Source organism: Mus musculus, chromosome 4 (assembly GCF_000001635.26).
Source record: "Mus musculus strain C57BL/6J chromosome 4, GRCm38.p6 C57BL/6J".
Lineage (NCBI taxonomy): Eukaryota > Metazoa > Chordata > Mammalia > Rodentia > Muridae > Mus > Mus musculus.
Genome location: NC_000070.6, coordinates 118,573,167 through 118,592,031, shown reverse-complemented (window position 1 = coordinate 118,592,031; position 18,865 = coordinate 118,573,167). Strand labels below are relative to the sequence as shown.

General features: G+C 49.7%; 1 protein-coding gene across 3 annotated transcripts in view; it reads left to right on the top strand.

The window, feature by feature from the left end:
* The window catches only part of Cfap57 (cilia and flagella associated protein 57), a 66,270-nt gene that overhangs the window by 28,788 nt on the left and 18,617 nt on the right, over positions 1-18,865 (top strand). For all 3 annotated transcript variants that reach the window (XR_003955005.1, XM_006503371.3, NM_026789.5), the window contains 7 exons: positions 2,895-3,056; positions 7,251-7,406; positions 9,089-9,182; positions 10,043-10,233; positions 10,869-11,042; positions 12,538-12,696; positions 15,315-15,458. Coding sequence is in view for 2 of the 3 variants with exons in the window: in XM_006503371.3 (XP_006503434.1) it covers positions 2,895-3,056; positions 7,251-7,406; positions 9,089-9,182; positions 10,043-10,233; positions 10,869-11,042; positions 12,538-12,696; positions 15,315-15,458 (1,080 nt within the window). In the remaining variant the exon portion in view is untranslated. The remainder of the gene's footprint in view (positions 1-2,894; positions 3,057-7,250; positions 7,407-9,088; positions 9,183-10,042; positions 10,234-10,868; positions 11,043-12,537; positions 12,697-15,314; positions 15,459-18,865) is intronic.

The window sequence follows — 18,865 nt, the reverse complement described above, 5'->3', positions numbered from 1 at the left end:
TCACAACCACCCGTAACAAAATCTGATGCCCTCTTCTGGAGTGTCTGAAAACAGCTACAGTGTACTTACATACAATAAATAAATAAATCTTAAAAAAAAATTATAAAAAGAAAGCAGCCTGTGTCCAGAGGCAGATGTGTGGATAAAGAAACGTGTTCCACACATACAATGGAGTCTTGAAAGGGAAGGGAATTCTGCCCTGTGCTACAACATGGATGGGTTTCAAGAACACTGAACTAAATAAAACTAACCCAAACAAGCAACACAGTGCCCTCCACCCTCACCAGATGCTGAACAGTAGTGAAAATGGGCTCAAAGGTTAGAGTTCCTCTGTGAGACAGACTTGTGGTCCTTTCTGGGGCTTCTTCAGTTTTTATGAACCATGAAGTTTATAAGATATGGTCATTGGCTTCCCAGCCTAGAGCCAGTGTGGACAGGGATCTGGTGTCTGCAGGATCCCCACTGCTTGGTGGCACCTTTTCCAGTGTGAATTTATTCCTAGGACATTAGTTCTGGTCCCCAGAGCTTTGTCCACTTCTGAGGCCTTTGGGTTCTTTCCACACTCCACTGTTGCCCACTGTCAAAGATTTGAGTGTGTGGAACAGCAGATTAAGATAATATCCACCTGTGACTCACCTAAACTGACCAATAGGACCTTAATTCACATTTTTAAAAGAAGATCCTTAAGACTAGTCAAAAATGATAGAAGATGGTAGTCATTCTATTCTCTGGATGGAGCAAAGAAGAAGAGTTGTCCGTTTTGTAAGACAAAAAAAAAAAAAAGGCCAGATGGAGGTGATGGCCTCAGAGCTTCACAGATGTGTCAATCACAAACTGTATACCAAGAAATGGTTACAACAGTAAATTTTCAGTTTGTGTTTTGCTGTAACAAGAAGTGAATGAAAAGCATTCTCTAGCTGGGCGTGGTGGTGCACACCTTTAATCCCAGCACTTCAGAGGCAGAGGCAGGCAGATTTCTGAGTTCAAGGCCAGCCTGGTCTACAGAGTGAGTTCCAGGACAGCCAAGGCTATACAGAGAAACCCTGTCTCAAAAAACCAAAAAAAAAAAAAAAAAAAAAAAAAAACCATTCTCTAGCATGAAAACAGATGTCAATAAGTGAGAGCCAATGGAAAAGCAAAAACTATTTGTGTGGGGGTGGGGGAGGTGTTACACAGACCCCTGAAAAACAGACCCTGGGGAAATGTATATCTCCTTTATTTGAGATGGGATGACATGAAAAAAAAATTAATAATGTCTTGAGTTCTATATTGGCTTACTGTCTTAGTTACTTTTCTACTGCTGTGATAAAATACCACAGCCAAGGCAACTTATAAACAGAAGTGTTTAATTTGGCTTGCCATTTTAGAGGGTCAGAGTCCATGACAGCCAATGAAGGGACAGCTGAGACTCACACATTGGTCCACAAGCACAAGGCAGTAAGTGAACACTGGGAATTGTATGAGCCTTCCTCAGAACCAGCTCCCAGTGACCACACCTCCTCCAGCAAAGCCACACTTCCTAATCCTCCCCAAACAGTTCCACCAGCTGGAGTCCAAGTGTCCAAATCTATGAGCCTATGGGCCATTCTCATTCAAAGCATCACACTTACCTGTAGGTCACTGTACTCATTAGAAAAGAATGTCTCAATATGATGCATTTCTGTACTGAGCCTGGATGTTGAGTTGAAAGTAAAGTGCCACAAAATAGTCCTGTCTTTCCTCCAGATCTACTCAGTTTTGTGGTAAGATGGTTTTTAATAATGGAAGCAGTGTGTATTTATGTTAGAAGTCAGGTCTTCATAACAGCAGCATCATTCAGACGCTAACCCCATCCTCCCTCGTATACATTGCATGTATGACATAAAGATCATACTACATGGTCACTCTTTTGCATCCTGCTTTTTAAAAATTTAACATTACCGTCAGAATTTTTCTATATGATTGCATGTCCCTCAAATGGATGCATCTTAGGGACTGGAGAAATGGCTCAGCGGCAGAGAGCATGGCTGCTGCTCTCTAGAGTGCAGATGAACAGTTGAAGTAGCTCCCCTCTTGTTCACCTCCACCCTTCCTTGCTGCCTGGCTGTGCCTGAGTCTTAGTAGTCGACAAGCCCAGCAGGAAATTGGGAGTTAAAAGAAATGCAGATCAGTCTCCAGGGAGTCAGGAAGCCAGCTCAGCCTTCAAAGACTCTTGTAGGCGGCGGGCGGCAGCAACAGCAGCAGCAGCAGCAGCAGCAGCAGCAGCAGCAGCAGCAGCAGCAGCAGCAGCGCCAGAAACCCAAAGCCCCAGAAAATAAGATCATTAAAATCAAATTCACTGAAGCAATGTAAGGATGCGCTCTGCTCCCAAACTCAATTAGGGACAATAAGGGACAAATTCCAGGTGGGAAGAGACAAAAGCGTCGTGAAGTCACAACAATAGATTCATGGTTACACATGAGTACTTTTATTCCATTAGTATAGTGAGAACCACACTGAAGCAGGGTCCTGCATGACATGCAGAGGCAAGAAGAGCACAGGCCCAATTAATTCTCCCCATCTCCATGTGGTGCACCAGGAAATCATCCCTGAATGTGTGGTAGGTGCCAGAGGAGCTTCGCACTTCCTTCCTTTGTTTTTGAATGAGCTGGAGATTTTTCTCTCCCCCAAACCCTGACTCCCTCGTACTGGAGCAAGGACATTTGTTGTTGCACCAGGGTGCTTCTGTCTGAGTCTCCTGGTAGAGAGCACACAAGCCCATAGACACAGTGAGGTGTGCAGGGTGGCGCGGACAGAGACCTGTCCAGTAGCCAGCCCCGCCCTGGCTATGCACGCCGGCCGCAGAAAGCTGCTTCTCCTCCATGCTCCATGCTCCATGCTCCATGCTCCATGCTCCATGCTCCTTGCCTCCACAGATGCTGCTCACCTTTGACGACCAGTTCCTGCTGACAGTTGGTGAGGATGGCTGCCTGTTCACCTGGAAGGTCTTTGATAAGGATGGCCGGGGAATCAAACGAGAGAGGGAGGTGGGCTTTGCTGAAGAGGTGCTCGTGACTAAGACAGACATGGAAGAGAAGGTAAGAAGTGGGGAGAATGAGGAGGAACGCAGAATTCCTTGGCAGACTGCACTCAGGGCTCAGGATCGAAGGTCCTCGGAAGGTCTGGCTATCCCCATCCTTGGTACAGACTATCACAGCTCCCTTCACAACTCCATTCACAACAACAAGCTGTCCTGCTTGCTGCCACCTGACGGCCTCCACCCTCACACTGCCTGTCTCTCTGCCCCATGATCATCCTGTGTGCCAGTCCTGTGATCCACCATTCCTACAGTGTAAGAGCAGAAACCAGGGCTAGGGACTTTAAAGATAAGCAGTACACATTCATAAGATTAAACTGGCAAACCACATGCCCAGGTCATATCTGTCAAGTGTAATGATCTCCAGTGCAAGTGGGCCTTCATTTTCAAATACGTGACTGGGGTGGGATGGGGAATAAGGAGATGGATCAGTCAGGCATGAGTTTGGATCCCAGCACCCAGCTGGGCGCAAAGGTCTGTGTACGAAACCCCAGTGCTAGGGGTAGAAGAGACCAGAGGACCCTGGAGCTCACTGGCAAGACAACCTGACTGAGCTGATGAGTCTCAGGTCCAACAAGAGGCCTTGTCTCAGAAAACAATGTCTAGAGCAACTGATGAAGACACCCAGCATCAATCTCTGGACCCCACACCTACACACACACACACACACACACACACACACAACGTCAGCACTCACATTTGTAAGTGTATGCACACAAAGGGGCATAGCAGCTCACATCTGTAATCCCAGCACACAGGTGGCCAAGACAGGAGGACCATGAGTCTGAGACAGCATGGACTACCGAGTAAGACCTTGTCTCAGAATAAGAAAGAAGGAAAGGAAGGGAAGAAGGAAAAGAGTGTTTGCCACGCAGCAGGCACAGTACCAGTGACATAATATCTCTCCTTGAAACCTCCGAATGCCTCTGTGGAAAAGACACTGTTGCTCTCCCCCATGGCTCAGGGGGTATTGATCAACCTCAGTCAAAGAGTTTTCATGCTGGAACCCCCTGTGCTGGTGAATATTGAACCATCATTAGATTCCAGATTGAATCTGGAGACGGCTCTTGGTCACTATTCCAGGACAACCTCTCTCCTGTGCATACAGCAAGTTCAACACAGTAAATATTTGGCTGAAATCTGAGTGCAAAGCCCCGGGCACAGCTCATGACTGAATGTCTGGCTCTCAGAGAATCCCAGAGCTACATAGTCACTGCCACTTGGGATGAGAGTCTGAGTAGCTGAGCAAGCCCCCTGCAGTTGGCTAGGCTCCCAGCGTGAGTGTTTGGAAAAGTCAGACCTGACGCCTCTGATCAGGAAGCTCACAGCCCTGGGAGGAGAGACAATAAAACTGCCAGGACAGCATGCAGAGGCACAGCAGGATGGAGGGCCCTGGTGTTCCTTGGACAGCCCTTCCAGAGAGCCCTGGAACATTCTCTATGAAAGGCAAAGGAGGAGGAGGGAGGAGCCTCCCTGTGGCAAACATGGCTGCTCTCCCCTGTTTTCTTCTTGTTATTCCCAGAGGGTAGAGGCGCCAAATAGGAGATGCAAGGATAAGCTCAAGGTCTAACAGTGTCTCCACTGACTCTGACCCCTGACCCCTGACCACAGCCAGGCCTGACAGCACTGCCACTACCACAGTGGAAATAGTGTGTATGTGTCTGTGTGTGTCTGTGTCTGTGTAGTCTGTGTGTATGTGTCCCACTTCCTGAGCCTCCCTCCCTCTCCCACAACCATCAGGATGATTCTCTGCAAACCTCTCCCCAGCTCCCTCTCTGCCTCCTCTCTCTACCTCCCTTGGGTAACACTCCACATTCTCCCCAGTTCCAGCTCCCTGTCTCTTTATACCCTGATATTCCATGTAACTGTCTCTCAGCCAGGAACTTACTCGCTCACTCAGTCATTTGGATATACAAGTCCACTCAGTCATTTGGATATACAAGTCTATTCAGTCACTCAGTCATTTGGATATACAAGTCCACTCAGTCATTTGGATATACAAGTCCACTCAGTCATTTGGATATACAAGTCCACGTGCTGGCAACAGAAGCGACTTCCAAATGCCTGACAGGCCACCAACACTGGAGCTTCAGAGATAAAAGGGTCCCCATGCCTGTAGCCTGGGAGGAGAGCCAGGGGGAAGCAAACAGGGATGCAAGCTGAGGTGGTGTTCCAAGAGAACACTGCCATGGGAACACAGGAGGAGGACACCACCCCAGGCCAGGATGTATCGGACAAAGCAAGCTCTGCACAGCACTACCAGAACCAACGGCCTTCCATATCCAGCCAGCAGTGTGTGCAGGGGGAAAAGGGGGGCGGGGTCCTCCAGGAAGATGGGCCTAGCATCTGTAAGTAGAATCTGTTGCGGAGAAGAGAGCTGGAGAAAATCCGAGACCACAGAGGGCTTGGAAGTGGTTTGGAAGGAGCACAGGCAGACAGACCTTAAGTTAGAAAGTATCACGACAGATTCCTACCATGGAAAGATTCTCTGCAGCAACGTAGCGACAGAATACAGAAGGCCAATGAACAAGCAAGCACCTTGAATGTCCCACATCCAAAACTGGACCACTTGCAACAGTAAATATCTCCCTGGTCCAACACAGGCCATGGGGCCGCATATTCACCTGCAGAACACCTAGCAGCACCTACAGTGTCCCTTTCATCTGCGAGAGGCTCTGCAGACTGCGCAGTGAAGCCAGACAGATAAACTCCAACCCAGGATCAGCCAGTCACCGGGGGGAGTCTTCCAGTGCCTTCTCATCACCACAGAGCCATTGGGGCACCACATTTCCCAGAATCTCTTTCTACATTCTCTCCATTCCTTCATGCTCCCCTCCCCCACCTCACCTCCAGCCCCTCCCACCTGAACTCTGTAGTCACCTCCCTGCTAACCACCTCACCTCTAACCCACTCTGTGCTGCCCATCATCATCATCATCAGGAAGTCCGAATCCCACACAAAGCCAGCCTCAGGAGCTTAGGGGAGGCTCTTCCATGTCGCATCCACACCTCCTCCACGTCTTGTAACACTTGAGTGGTTTCCAAGTTTACACCCCTCTACCTCTGCTTCCAACTGTCACCAAACCACACGGGGACCACCAGTGGGTATCCCTCCTCTCAGTCCATCCCAGGTGCCAGTTAGGTGTACAGAAACAAATGGAACACAAGCCTGTTGTCACAGAGGTATGGGAACAGACCAGTAAGGACAAGGTGGGGGTGCATGCATTGGAATCAGGGTGAGCAGAAGAGACCATCTGAGTCCCTTTCCCACTCTTCAGGAAAGGAGGGGAACTCATATGACCGGGCTTTCAGAAAACCGTGGTGGGGATGGGAAAGACAGACATTAGACTTTTGAGCCAAGCACAAGTCAAAGTAAAAGCGATGGCACAAGCACAGGAATAGAGGACATGAGGGCACAGTAACCCATGTCACTGGACACTTAATTGCAATTATGTGTTGATTTGGCTGCCTCAATAGGCTATGCATTCCATGGGGACAAGTATCTTCTGTCCCCATGGGTGTGTGGCCCAATATAGAACTCTAGAGGTTTGAGGCCCCGGGTTTGATTCCCAGGACCAAACACAGAGAAAGGGGTTGCCTTTTGAGTACCTACTATGTTTTAGCTGTGTACCTGCTGTGTTGGAGAGCAAAACCAGTAACGATATCACCTGTGGGGAGCTTAAATTCTAGCGAAAGGAAAAGACAACAGAATAAGAAATAATAATAAGCAAATCACATAATAGCTTCCAAGTGCTGGTATCCGAAGAAATAATTTTTAAAAATAGAGCATAAGGTGATGTTAGGAAGGGTCAGTCCAGAGTTCCAAGCTAAGACTGGGAAGGGGAAAGTAGTAGGATTGAATAGAGGGTCCCAGTAGGCCTCACCAGGCAGGTGACATTTATGCCAATTTGAGGGAGACATGAGAGCTACTGGCACATAGTAGGGCCATTGAGCACGTATTGGAAAGATAAAGGAGGACACTCTTATGTGTCCTCATGTCACCTGTACATCTTGTAGGGAAAATGGCAACAAGTCCTAGCTGGTAGTGCATTTGAAGTGACGTAGGGCAGTGGGTCCCAGATCAGGATCACAGGTTCATGTATCCCGGCTCCCGCTACCTCGAGCACTCCTGATTCCGCATCCCTGATTCCGCATCCCTGATTCCGCATCCCTGATTCCGCATCCTTCTCCCAAAGGCTCAGATTATGCTGGAGCTGAAGACTCGTGTAGAGGAACTGAAGATGGAGAATGAGTATCAGCTCCGGCTGAAGGACATGAACTACACGGAGAAGATCAAGGAGCTGACGGACAAGTTCATCCAGGAGATGGAATCCTTAAAGACGAAGAACCAGGTGTGTTTCGGGAGCCTTCGTGAACGTGCGCGTCAGCAATAAGCAGCTTCCGTGCTGCTGAGCATGGGGCCGGCTGCATGGTCTAAGGGCATCGGAACTGTTGAGCTGTTAAGCCCGGCTGCCCGGGGAGATGTGCATGACAGGTGACTAAGCAGGTCAGAGGAAGATAAAGCTTTCCATAGTGAAGGGTACTGCCGGGTAAAACAGGTACGTGGAGAAGAGGCAACGAGGCAACGGACGATTATCCCGAAAGCTGCTGTTACGGATAACTTATATTTTGTTCCCAATACACTTTCGTAATCTCCAGATTCTCTACAGTGAGTATTTATTTTTGAAACCAGGAATAACTCACTTTCAAGAGATGAAATAACAAGAATGCTAGAGAAGGGACTAGCAGGTGCTGACTTCTAGACTGTCCAAAATAAAACCTGTCTCAGCAGTGTGTAGTTAGGCGTGGCCCAGGGATTTAAAAGCCCATCTTTATGCTATACAAAACCTGCCTGGCCTGCTCATCCACACCCCCCCCTCCCACCTTTTGGCTCAAAGGGTGTCTGGACGGGAAACTTATCTTCATGGGTCTGTTGGGTTGAAAAGCTCTTGGCTGTTAAACTTATTCATGTATTTACTTATAATTCATTCAGCCAGGCATCGAGTGTTAGTTTGGTGCTGCTTGTACAAGCCAGGCCTCAGAGCGGCACCCTCAGCCTGCCAGGAGCTGGTAGGCTCAGGTAAATATTTACATATGAGCAAACACACTGAAGACAGCCATGTGCCAGCAGCATCCAGTGGGGCTCTTGTTGGATTTGTTTGTTTGTTTGTTTGGTTGGTTGGTTGGCTTGGTTTGGTTTCAGTTTTTGAGATGGGGATTCTCTGTGTAGCCCTGGCTGGCCTGGAATTCATTGTATAGACCAGGCTGGCCTAGAACTCACAGAAATCTGCCTACCTTTGATTCCTGCATGATGGAATAAAGGTGTGCACCACCACATTTAGCCATCAGTGGTACATGATTGGAATGAATCCCTAGGGTTTTTTCTTCTTCTTCTTCTTCTTCTTCTTCTTCTTCTTCTTCTTCTTCTTCTTCTTCTTCTTCTTCTTCTTCTTCTTCCTCTTCCTCTTCCTCTTCCTCTTCCTCTTCCTCTTCCTCTTCCTCTTCCTCTTCTTCCTCCTCCTCTTCTTCTTCTTCTTCTTCTTCTTCTTCTTCTTCTTCTTCTTCTTCTTCTTCTTCTCAAAATCTACTTGATCCGTGTGCCAAACCCAAACTCTTTGCTAACAAATCTTTTTTTTTTTTTTTTTTTTTTTTTTTTTGGTTTTTTGAGACAGGGTTTCTCTATAGCCCTGGCTGTCCTGGAACTCACTTTGTAGACCAGGCTGGCCTCGAACTCAGAAACCCACCTGCCTCTGCCTCCCGAGTGCTGGGATTAAAGGTGTGAGCCACCACGCCTGACTTGACAAATCTATTTTTTACCATGTGTACATAAAGAGCAAAAGTGTAGAACTTCAGAGCTAAATACAATGCGGATGAAAGGTAGCCATGTGGTCATGACTCCACAGAACAGTGTCTGGTACAAAGTAAGGGCTTGAAAAAATGTTATGAATAACGGTGTTGCCAGTAAAAGCAGCTCTTGTCCTGTTGGTGCCTTGACAAATGTGTGGAACTGAGAAACAGTGAATCTCTGTTTCAGGTGTTAAAAACAGAGAAAGAAAAACAGGACATCAGTCACCGAGAGCGCTTAGAGGAACTCGTAGACAAACAGACCCGGGAGCTGCAAGACCTGGGTGAGTCCACAAGGGGGAGCCACATGGCTAAGGGTAGTTAGCCAGGGTTGGCATGGGCAGTTTAGGGATAACCATCCGATGCCCCTCCTTCGACCGACCCCCACCCCCAGACACAGCAGAAATCAGGGGATGTGGCTCTGTCTATGAAGTCAGGGGATGTGGCTCTGTCTATGAATACACTACTTTATTGGAAGTCACCATGGTTTTCCTTCCTGTGTATTTGCCCATTCCTCAAAATACACACACAGCACCTCTTTTTTTTTTTTTTTTTTTTAAGATTTTACTTATTTTATGTATGTGAGTATACCGCTGCTGTCCTCAGACACACCGGAAGATCCGAAGAGGGCACCAGATTACATTATAGATGGTTCTGGGCAACCATGTGGTTGCTGGGAATTGAACTCAGGACCTTTGGAAGAACAATCAGCGCTCTTAACCACTGAGCCATTTCTCCAGCCCCCTACAATACCTTTTACATCCCAGTAGGAGATTCGGATTTGGAGCCTGACAGACTGCTGGGTCCCAGTCTCACTACTTCCTTGCTGCATCTTCCAGGGTATCCCCTAGCCTTACCAAGGCTCAGTTTGATCATCTATAAAATGGGGATGTAAAAATCTGTATTGCATACTCTGGATATTTTCCAGGCCCTGAACCTTCGAGTGCCTTCTCCAACAGCATCTTCGTAAATGTGATTCCTCTGTCCAGAGTTGGGTGCAGGGAGCTTAGCCACTTGGGGAGATACAAGCAGAGGCAGTCGTTGGAGTTAGGCGGGCCTTGAACCTTGGCTCTGGAGGTGAGGGCACTGGAGGCTGCCACTGCCTGCCCACGCGCCTCACAGCTGCCCCTGCCTCTCCCCGCAGAATGCTGTAACAACCAGAAGCTGCTCCTTGAATATGAGAAGTACCAAGAGCTGCAGCTCAAGTCCCAGAGGATGCAGGAGGAGTACGAAAAGCAGCTCCGGGATAACGATGAGACGAAGAGCCAAGCCCTGGAGGAGCTGACCGAGTTCTATGAGGCCAAACTCCAGGAGAAAACTGGCCTTCTAGAGGAGGTAAAGCCAGGGAGCCACACTCCTCCTCCCTCTCTGTGAGAAAGGGCAGCATGGGTGGCTTGGGGGTGGAGCAATTAGAGCGGCTCAATTGGTCAGCCATCTGCCTCCCCCACCCCCACCCCGGGGCTACTGTGTGCGGCAGGCACTGTGCCCTGGGAGTCGAGGATGCGCACAGGAGACAAGGTTTCTACCCTCAAGGAACTCTCATCTCAGGGAAGAGATAACCAAATAATTTTATAAATGTAATCACAGTGAGCCAAGCTCTCTAAACATGTGTCTGGGCCGGGTGGTGGCGCATGCCTTTAATCCCAGCCCCTGGGAGCCAAAGGCAGGTGGATCTCAGAGTTTTGAGATCAGCCTGGACTACAGAGTTCCTGGACAGCCAAAGCTACACAGAGAAACCCTGTCCCAGAAGAACAGAGATAAAACAGGACGTGCGGGTTGTGGGTAAGAGGAAGGGAAGGTGGAAGGAGGACCCTGAGGCCTGACCTGGACGGACAGGAGGCAGGACAGGGCCTTGACTTCCATTTCTGCGGTTTTCACGAGAAAGGCTTCTTTCTGTGTTCCTGTCCTCCGAGGCCCTCAGCACGGCGGCCTCAACACGCTTTCTCTCTCCCTTCCCCGCTCTGAGCCAGGCACAGGAAGATGTCCGACAGCAGCTTCGGGAATTCGAGGAAACCAAGAAGCAGATTGAAGAAGATGAAGACAGGGAGATCCAAGACATCAAAACCAAGTACGAGAGGAAGCTTAGGGATGAGAAGGAGTCTAACCTTCGACTCAAGGGAGAAACGGGCATCATGAGGAAGAAGGTGCGGGCTGCTGCATGATGACCCAGGGGTGGGCCCCGGAAGCATCCCAGAGGAGGCTGGGCGGCAAGGGGCAAGTGGACAGGCAGCCATGGGCGACCACACAGAGGTCCCACCTCCAGGACCGCAGGCTGGCTTAGATCTATCTCACTGAGATACTCATTCTGCCCTCAAACTCGTGATCCTCCTGCCTCATTCTCCCAGGTGCTAGGGTTACAGGAGTGTACCACCAAGCCTCACCCTTTCCCTCCTTCTCATGGGCTTCCCGTGCACAGAAAGATGCTCTGAGCTTTCCTTTGCGGACAAGTGGGGTCTGCTGGAAATGGCAGCGGTGCGAGGATGAGATGGGCAGCAGCTAAGCCTGGTGATGCCTCGGCTCAGGGCGTTCCCACCCAAAGACCCCTCCTCAGAAGAGTGGTGGGAAATGTAAGACACTCTGACTGCAAGATGAGGCACCTGTTTAGTTCCCCGATGCTGAGAGAGGAAGGGATGCCATTCACAGATCCCCGTAGAACTGCCTAATTTTCTCTAAAATGGTTAGCCCCAGAGACGCTAAGTTCAAAGCAAGCCCATTAGGAATCAAAGCTTCCTGTTAGAAATCGCCCTGTTTGGTGTGACTCCTGGGACAACCAGGCTCTCCCTCCTACAGTGGACGTGGCTACCGTGGCTCATCAGATTGAGCGAATCTCTGTGACCTTGACCCACTCCAGGGGCCAGTATGGTCTTGGAAGAACCCAGGTCCATCTAGAGAGCCTAGTTCTTAACCTATGGGTCATGACCCCAAAGGGGTCGCATATCAGATATCCTGCACATCCATATTTATATTACAATTCATAACAGTAGCAAAATTACAGTTATGAAGTAGCAACAAAACAGTTTCATGGTCGAGGGTCACCACAACATGAGGGACCGTATTAAAGAGTCGCAGCGTTAGGAAGGTGAGAACGTTCAGTAGACTGGACATTATTACAGTGGATAGTCCATCACTCACTTGACCTGGAGAAATACTGAACTGTTCCAATTTCTTGAAAAAACCCACTCCCTGGAACAAACAATATAAGCATGATAGCCTGTCCCTGCAATAGGAGGTCTTAGGAGCCTAGGCAAGAGGATCGTGAGTTCAAGGCCAGCCTGGCTACATAAAAAGAGCCTGTCTCCTTATAGTTAGAGGGAAAGTAGTTGTGAAAAAGGGAGGTAGGTGTGTGTCAGAACTGGGACAGAGGTAGGAGATGGTTGTGGAGGGGGTGGCCATGGTACTTGTATGCAAGTATGAAATTTTCAAGTATGGGGGGCAGGGGAGAGAATATTCGTCAATTTAGAAAAAGGTCGTCCCTGAAGAAAATAGGATAACAAAACCCACTCCCCAAAGTCCATGGATGTTGAGTGGTGGGGCTTCTTTGTTCCTGGAGGAGGGCGAGCTGCATCCTCAGTTGGGGCGGGGAGATGGGGATCAGCCCCAGAGGTGCTCACTGGCGCCATCTGCCGTCTGCCGCCTCAGTTCAGCAGCCTGCAGAAGGAGATCGAAGAGCGCACCAACGACATCGAGCTCCTCAAGTCGGAGCAGATGAAGCTGCAGGGCATCATCAGATCCCTGGAGAAAGACATCCAAGGGCTCAAGAGAGAGATCCAGGAGAGGGACGAGACCATTCAAGACAAGGTGAGAGCTACTCACTGCCCTGCCCGGCCACTGCCCAGAGGGACCCAGAGCTGGAAGGGTTCTGGCTTCTCCGACATCATTTACCTGACTTGGTGGCAGAAGAACTGCAGTGCCCACTGTGCGTTTGGCATGGAGCTCATGAGTGCTAACACAGCACTCTCAGTTCCTCCAACAACCCGGGGTTGCGTCTCATGAGGCCAAGTCCCAGGAGGCAGAGTTTACTGCCCACAGTCTGTAGGGGACAGACTTCATTCACATAAGAACCTAGGTCTGCTGGCTCCCAGATCCCCGCCCCCCCACCCCCCCGCTGAGCCAGGCATCCTAGGATGGCCCACTTTATGGGCTGAGGGTAATTCACCTGCCACACTGTCCACATGGTATTGCCAGTAGTAGGGGACTCCTATAGCATTGGTCCTTTAACTACTGGGTAGCCCAGGGAGATGGGAATGCCTTTGTGCAGAATGCTCAGCTGATGGGCACATGTTTTCTATGGGCACACCACCTCAACATCCAGGTTTGCTATCCTCCTGAGCAAACCCAGACTCCATCCCACATCTCCAACCACTGCATCTTTTGTCTCATTGGGCAGAATTCTTCTGTGGCCACACATGGGTGTCAGCATTACTTAGGTGGGTTCTGGCACAGGCCCCTCTGCTGACCAGCTGTTGTGCATTAGGTAATTTCTCAAAGCTGTCCTGTTCTTTCCTTGGAAACGAGGGGTTGGACGGATCTTTGTCAGCCTGCATGATGTTTCTGCACAGGAAGTCTTGTATATGGAGATGGAGCAGGGCTCTCTTCAGATTCTCAAAGAAGAAACTGACAAGAAAGAGACCAGCCATTCCTAATGCAGAGAATCGTGACCCCCTCTTAGTCTAGCGGCTTTCCTGCTTCCCACCCTGGTCCGCAGCAGCAAGCGTAGTTAGGTCATTGTCCTAGTTAAGGTTTCAATTGCTGCGAGGAAGCCCCATGACCAAGAGTTAGTTGGGAAGGACAGAGTTTATTTAGCTTACACTTCCACACTGTAGTCCATCACTGAAGGAAGACAGATCAGGAGCTCAAACAGGGGAGGAACCTGGAGGCAGAAGCAGAAGCCATAGAGGAGTGCTGCTTACTGGCTTGCTCCTCATGGCTTGCTCAGCCTGCCTTCTTATAGAACTCAGGAAACAGCTCAGGGATGGCTCCACTCACAATGGGCTGAACTTCATCAATCACTAATTAAGAAAATGCCCTACAGGCTTGCCTACAGCCTCACCTTACAGGGCATTTTCTTATATTTTTGGTTGTGAGCCTAGCCTTTAACGGCTGAGCCATCTCTCCAGGCCACGGAGCATTTTCTTAATGCTTGTGTCAAGTTGACATAAAACTAGCCAGCGCAGTTATTCCACCACTGAAAACCCTCCAGTAGCTTCCCATGGCCCACAGCAGAGGTCAGCAAACTCCAGCCTCTGGGATGACCTCTGAGTTCCTCCCCTCCGTCTCCAGCCTCATTTCTGACTTCCCTGGGAACCAACACATCACCCTGAACCAGGTTGCTGCAGTGGCGCAAACCACCACGATGCCTCACCCCACCCCCAGCATAACACATCACATTCTGGGGCTGCATTTACTTGTGTGTCTTCCCCTCCAGTCAGTGGTTTTGCCCTAAGGATGGGGGACTGAGTCAATTCTTAGAGCTGTGACAGGAAAATATCACCCAGTCCAGACTTGCTTGATAGACCCCCTGCTCCACTTCCACCAGATTGCCTGAAAACTCGGTGGTCCAAACAAACAGCTGTGTTGCTATCCTCTTTTTTTTTTAAAGATTTTATTTTTATTTATTTTATGTATGAGTACACTGAAAACAGTGACAGTGTCTGGGGAGAAGAGGGTATTTGGTTGTGAGCCACCATGTGGTTGCTGGGAATTGAACTCAGGACCTCCTGAAGATCAGTCAGTGCTCTTAACCACTGAGCCATCTCTCCAGCCCGTTGCTATCAAATTAGGGTCAGAAATGGCACAGGGTCCAACAAGAGGGCTGGTCTCTGACCCTGTCGGGGAAACTCAGCTGAGAAAGACTGGAGATGCCTCCAAAAGTTAGAAGCTAGCAGATGAACGCCCACAGTGGCTGTGTCTCCCATGTGCCGAGCTCCATCCCCAAGGCAGGGATGGTAAGGAGGCTGAGCTCATCTGAGTCTTTCAGCCACAGAGCCCTAAGCATGCTCTCTGTCCGAGAGGGCTCAGTATGTGCAAACCCTTTACAGTGCAGCTAGCCCACACCACAGAAAGTGTCCCAGAACCGTCAGGCAGGCAGACCTAGCCTTGGCAGCCGCACATCATCCTGCCCACTTCTTTTTCTGGGTTTCCAGCGGGTCATGAATCCAATGAGATACGAGTGAGGAGAACGGATTCCCCTTGCTGACAGAGATGCACCAAGGCCAGGAGTGAACTACACAGTGTGGGATGAAAGACATTGTCTTTCACAACCTACACAAAAGGGAGTGAGCTCCTGTGAAGCCCATGCCACAGTCTGTGACCTCGCCCATCTGCGGCGTCATGACTGTGTGTTTTCAAACCTAAAGGAGTTCCACATGCCAGGGCCTTGTGACATCGCTCCCTTCCCCTTCTCTTCTCACCTCCAGGAGAAGCGAATTTATGATCTGAAGAAGAAGAACCAAGAGCTGGAGAAATTCAAGTTTGTCCTTGACTACAAAATAAAGGAGCTGAAGAAGCAAATAGAACCGAGGGAGAACGAGATCAAAGTGATGAAAGAGCAGATCCAGGAGGTGAGGGGGGACCGTGCCTCACACCCTGCCCATTGGAACCTCTGTCCCCTCTAACCCTGTCACTCACTGACTCGAGGGAAGTGAGAGAGAATGCCTCTCACAGCCAAGGCATCTGAGGCTTCCAGCTCCCCGAAGCAAGTTAGATGGGGATTTGGCTTGTTAGTCGGGCTTGTGTGGGGAGAGAGTGGGAGTCCTCTTATTGCAGTGGCAAACGGGAGATGCACATGTTGAGGATTTGGCCACCAGGGGGCGGTATGTACCCAGCCAAAAGGTACTCTTGCCTCCAAGGGCGGAGAACTGCTTCTCAAAGAGGGATGTTGCTGAGAGCCCAGGCCAGGGTCTGGTGTTTGGACTTCTGACAGGGAATCAGAAGTCTTCCTTCCATGGCTCTTAAGCACAAGAGTGGAACGATTAAGACTGTGTTCTGGGGAACAGACAGGACAGGGGACAGGGGACAGAGGAGAAGTCAGGCTGGCTGGATGATAAGGATTCCTAGAGTCCAGCAGTCCAGATGTGTGCCTTTTAGCCCCAGGCTCCTGCACACTTTCTTAGTGACATCCTGTTTACCTGTCAGCCTCCCACTGGGTACAAGACACCTAGGACTTGGGGACCTTGATGACCTAAAACTGAAATGTTGGTATTTTCCACCAGATTCACTCTTGATTTCCAACACCCCCCCCCCTTCTATCGTTTGTTTCTCGGTCATGCAAATGTAAAAGTCTTTCCTAATTCTACCGTTAACTTAACTCCCGGGTCCGAAAGCATCACCAACACCAAGCCAGTCAGGTTTTAAACCCAATGCTGTTGCCCTCCATAAGCCTCCACCATAGCTTCTTTAGAAAGAGAGGCACTGATTTATACTTACTTTACTTAGAGGTAGGGTGCATTTGCTACAGCATCTCATGTGGACGGCCCAAAACAACGTGCAAGAGTCAGTTTTCTCCATACACCATATGGGTTCCCACATCGGAACTCAAGTCCTTAGGGCTAGTGAGCACCTTTGCCTGCCAAGCCGTCTCGCCAGCCCCGTCTACCATTTCTTGTCTGGACCTGACTCAGACCATAGCCTGGCTTCCACATAGAGTGAACTCCTCAGTGGTGTCCCTTCCTACTAGAATAAAACCCAAAGGCTTCGTGCATCTCTCCTCTCTGCAGCCTCATCTCTTGCCTTCCTCCCCTGCTCTGGATTGAGCTTGCTGATAGCTCAGAAAAGCCTGGCTTCTCCCATTTTAGGATCTCTGCAGTAGGGTCCCCTCTGGCTGCAAGACTGTTCCCTGGATCATCATAGGATCAGTTTATCATCTTCCCTGTGTCAGCTTAGATGTCACCTCTTCAAAGACACCTCCCCTGACCCCATGTACAAAGCAGGACCCCACTCTCCCTTCCATTTTCTCAAGGTGTTGGTGCTGAGCGAGTATGGCAGGTGTCAGCATCTTTACCTGTCTAGATGCCCACAGGCTATGGTGGTGCTGGTATGCTCGGCAATGCCTTTGCTCCAAGAGGCTCAGTAAAGACATCAAGCAGAGATCAGCCTGGGGGTGGGATCTAGAGGGGATGGTATTGATTTTCCCCCATGGCATCAGTGTGATGTTCTCTGTGGCCCCGGCTGACCACAGAGCTGCCTTCCTGGGACCTCCCACCATATGCTAGTGATCTCAGGGCCAAGGAATGGCAACTGTCTTTGACTTTTCAGTAGCAAACTATCTCAGCCTGGGAAATTTCAGAGAACAAAAATCTTTCTACTGAGAAAGAGGCTGAAAGTCCAGGATCAGGGCAGCAGAAGATTGGAGGTGGTGTGTGTGTGTGTGTGTGTGTGTGTGTGTGTGTGTGTGTGATAGTGACTTCTGTGTGTCCTCTTCCAGGCCTGTTTTATACAGGCATTTGTGAGGGCTCTGCCTTAAGATCTTCCTGTCAACACACCTGTGGGATCAGTCACTGCCCCTGCAGTGATGGAGGTGGAACATAACCTTGATTCTAAGCAGGGAATTACCTGGTTTAGGGAAATAGGGCAGGGGCCTTCCTAGTTAACGCTTACACACACTGTGCCCACTCCTTATTCCAGTGACTCAGGGCTGTCACCTGGACCTGGTTCTTTGTAGGAATCTCTGACCGTGAGCCTTTCCTCTGGGGGTTATTGACACATTCAGAAATGCCCACTGCTTGCCTCTGGTGATGTTCCTCCTATTGGAGGGCAGTCTCGAGCTCTAGGTTTGTATACCGAGACCCCTGTGAATGACCACGAAGCCAGCCTGGACTGAGATGCTCCACTTCATATATGCTTCTCCAGCTTCTCTGTGGAGAAAGGGTCCTTGTGATTTCCCTTTTAGTTCAGTTATTTGTTCATCTAGGGCAGGGTTTCTCAGCACTGCCTGTGTTCTGGGGTGGCTGATTCTCTGCTGTGGGGATGGGAGGGGCGGTCCTGTGAGCTGTCAAGGGCTTTAGCACCAACCATTTGATGCTAGAAGTACCCCCTGCCTAGGTTGTTATGATCCAAAACCTCTCCAGATACTGCCAGATGTCCACTGGGGGACAAATGGCTTCTTCCGCCTCCCCCAGCCCTCCCCACTGGGAATTATCACGATGAATAACACAGGAAAGTGGACTTGGTGTCCATGCTGGGCGAGAGATGTTTGTTCTCACATTCTGGGCTCATCTTCTGGCTTTCCAGCCAGACGTTCACACTTTACATACTTTACGGTTTACATTTATAACCCTTGAAGTAATGTGAGGCTCTGCCTGCAGAGGAACGAGCAAGGGCAAAGAGTACAGCCACTTCCATCCTAACCCAGTCTGTCTCTTCTGGCCCAGGACTGATATGAGGTCAGCTGTGCCACTCAGACATGACCTCAGGGGCCCTGAATATTAGGGGCATCCTTTGTCATAGGACACCCATCTTTCTTTCCCAGAGAAGCTGGTCTCCTGGTTTTCTCTCTTCTGATAGAACTTCTACGTAGCCCCACCTCTGAGACGCCAGACACTGCTGCTGCTCCTGGTGACATTATTCAGTGTGATGGACCCCTCAGCTTGCCTCCAGTGATGTGCCATGTTACAGTCATCTGGACCAATGCCATCCCACAGAAATGCACCAGGCTACCCACCCCCCAGTCCTCTGCAGGCAGGCTGTCTCCACCTGCTGTTCTCTTCCCTACTTTGTCCTCCAATATTTCCCCTATAGCATTCAGCCAGGGTGCCTCTTCCCAGGCTGGGACCCTGCTCAAGTCCCCTGTGTACACAGGGCTCCTTCTGCTTCTGCCACAGATGACGTTTAATCCATTTCATATCAGCCTCTGACTCAGTTCTCTCATCTTCTTAGACTGGAGGCTTCTAGGATGTAGAAACTACCACTACATCAGTTCTCTGTTTGTTCCTAAGCCTCCTACAGTGCTCATTGCTAAAACAAAAAACAA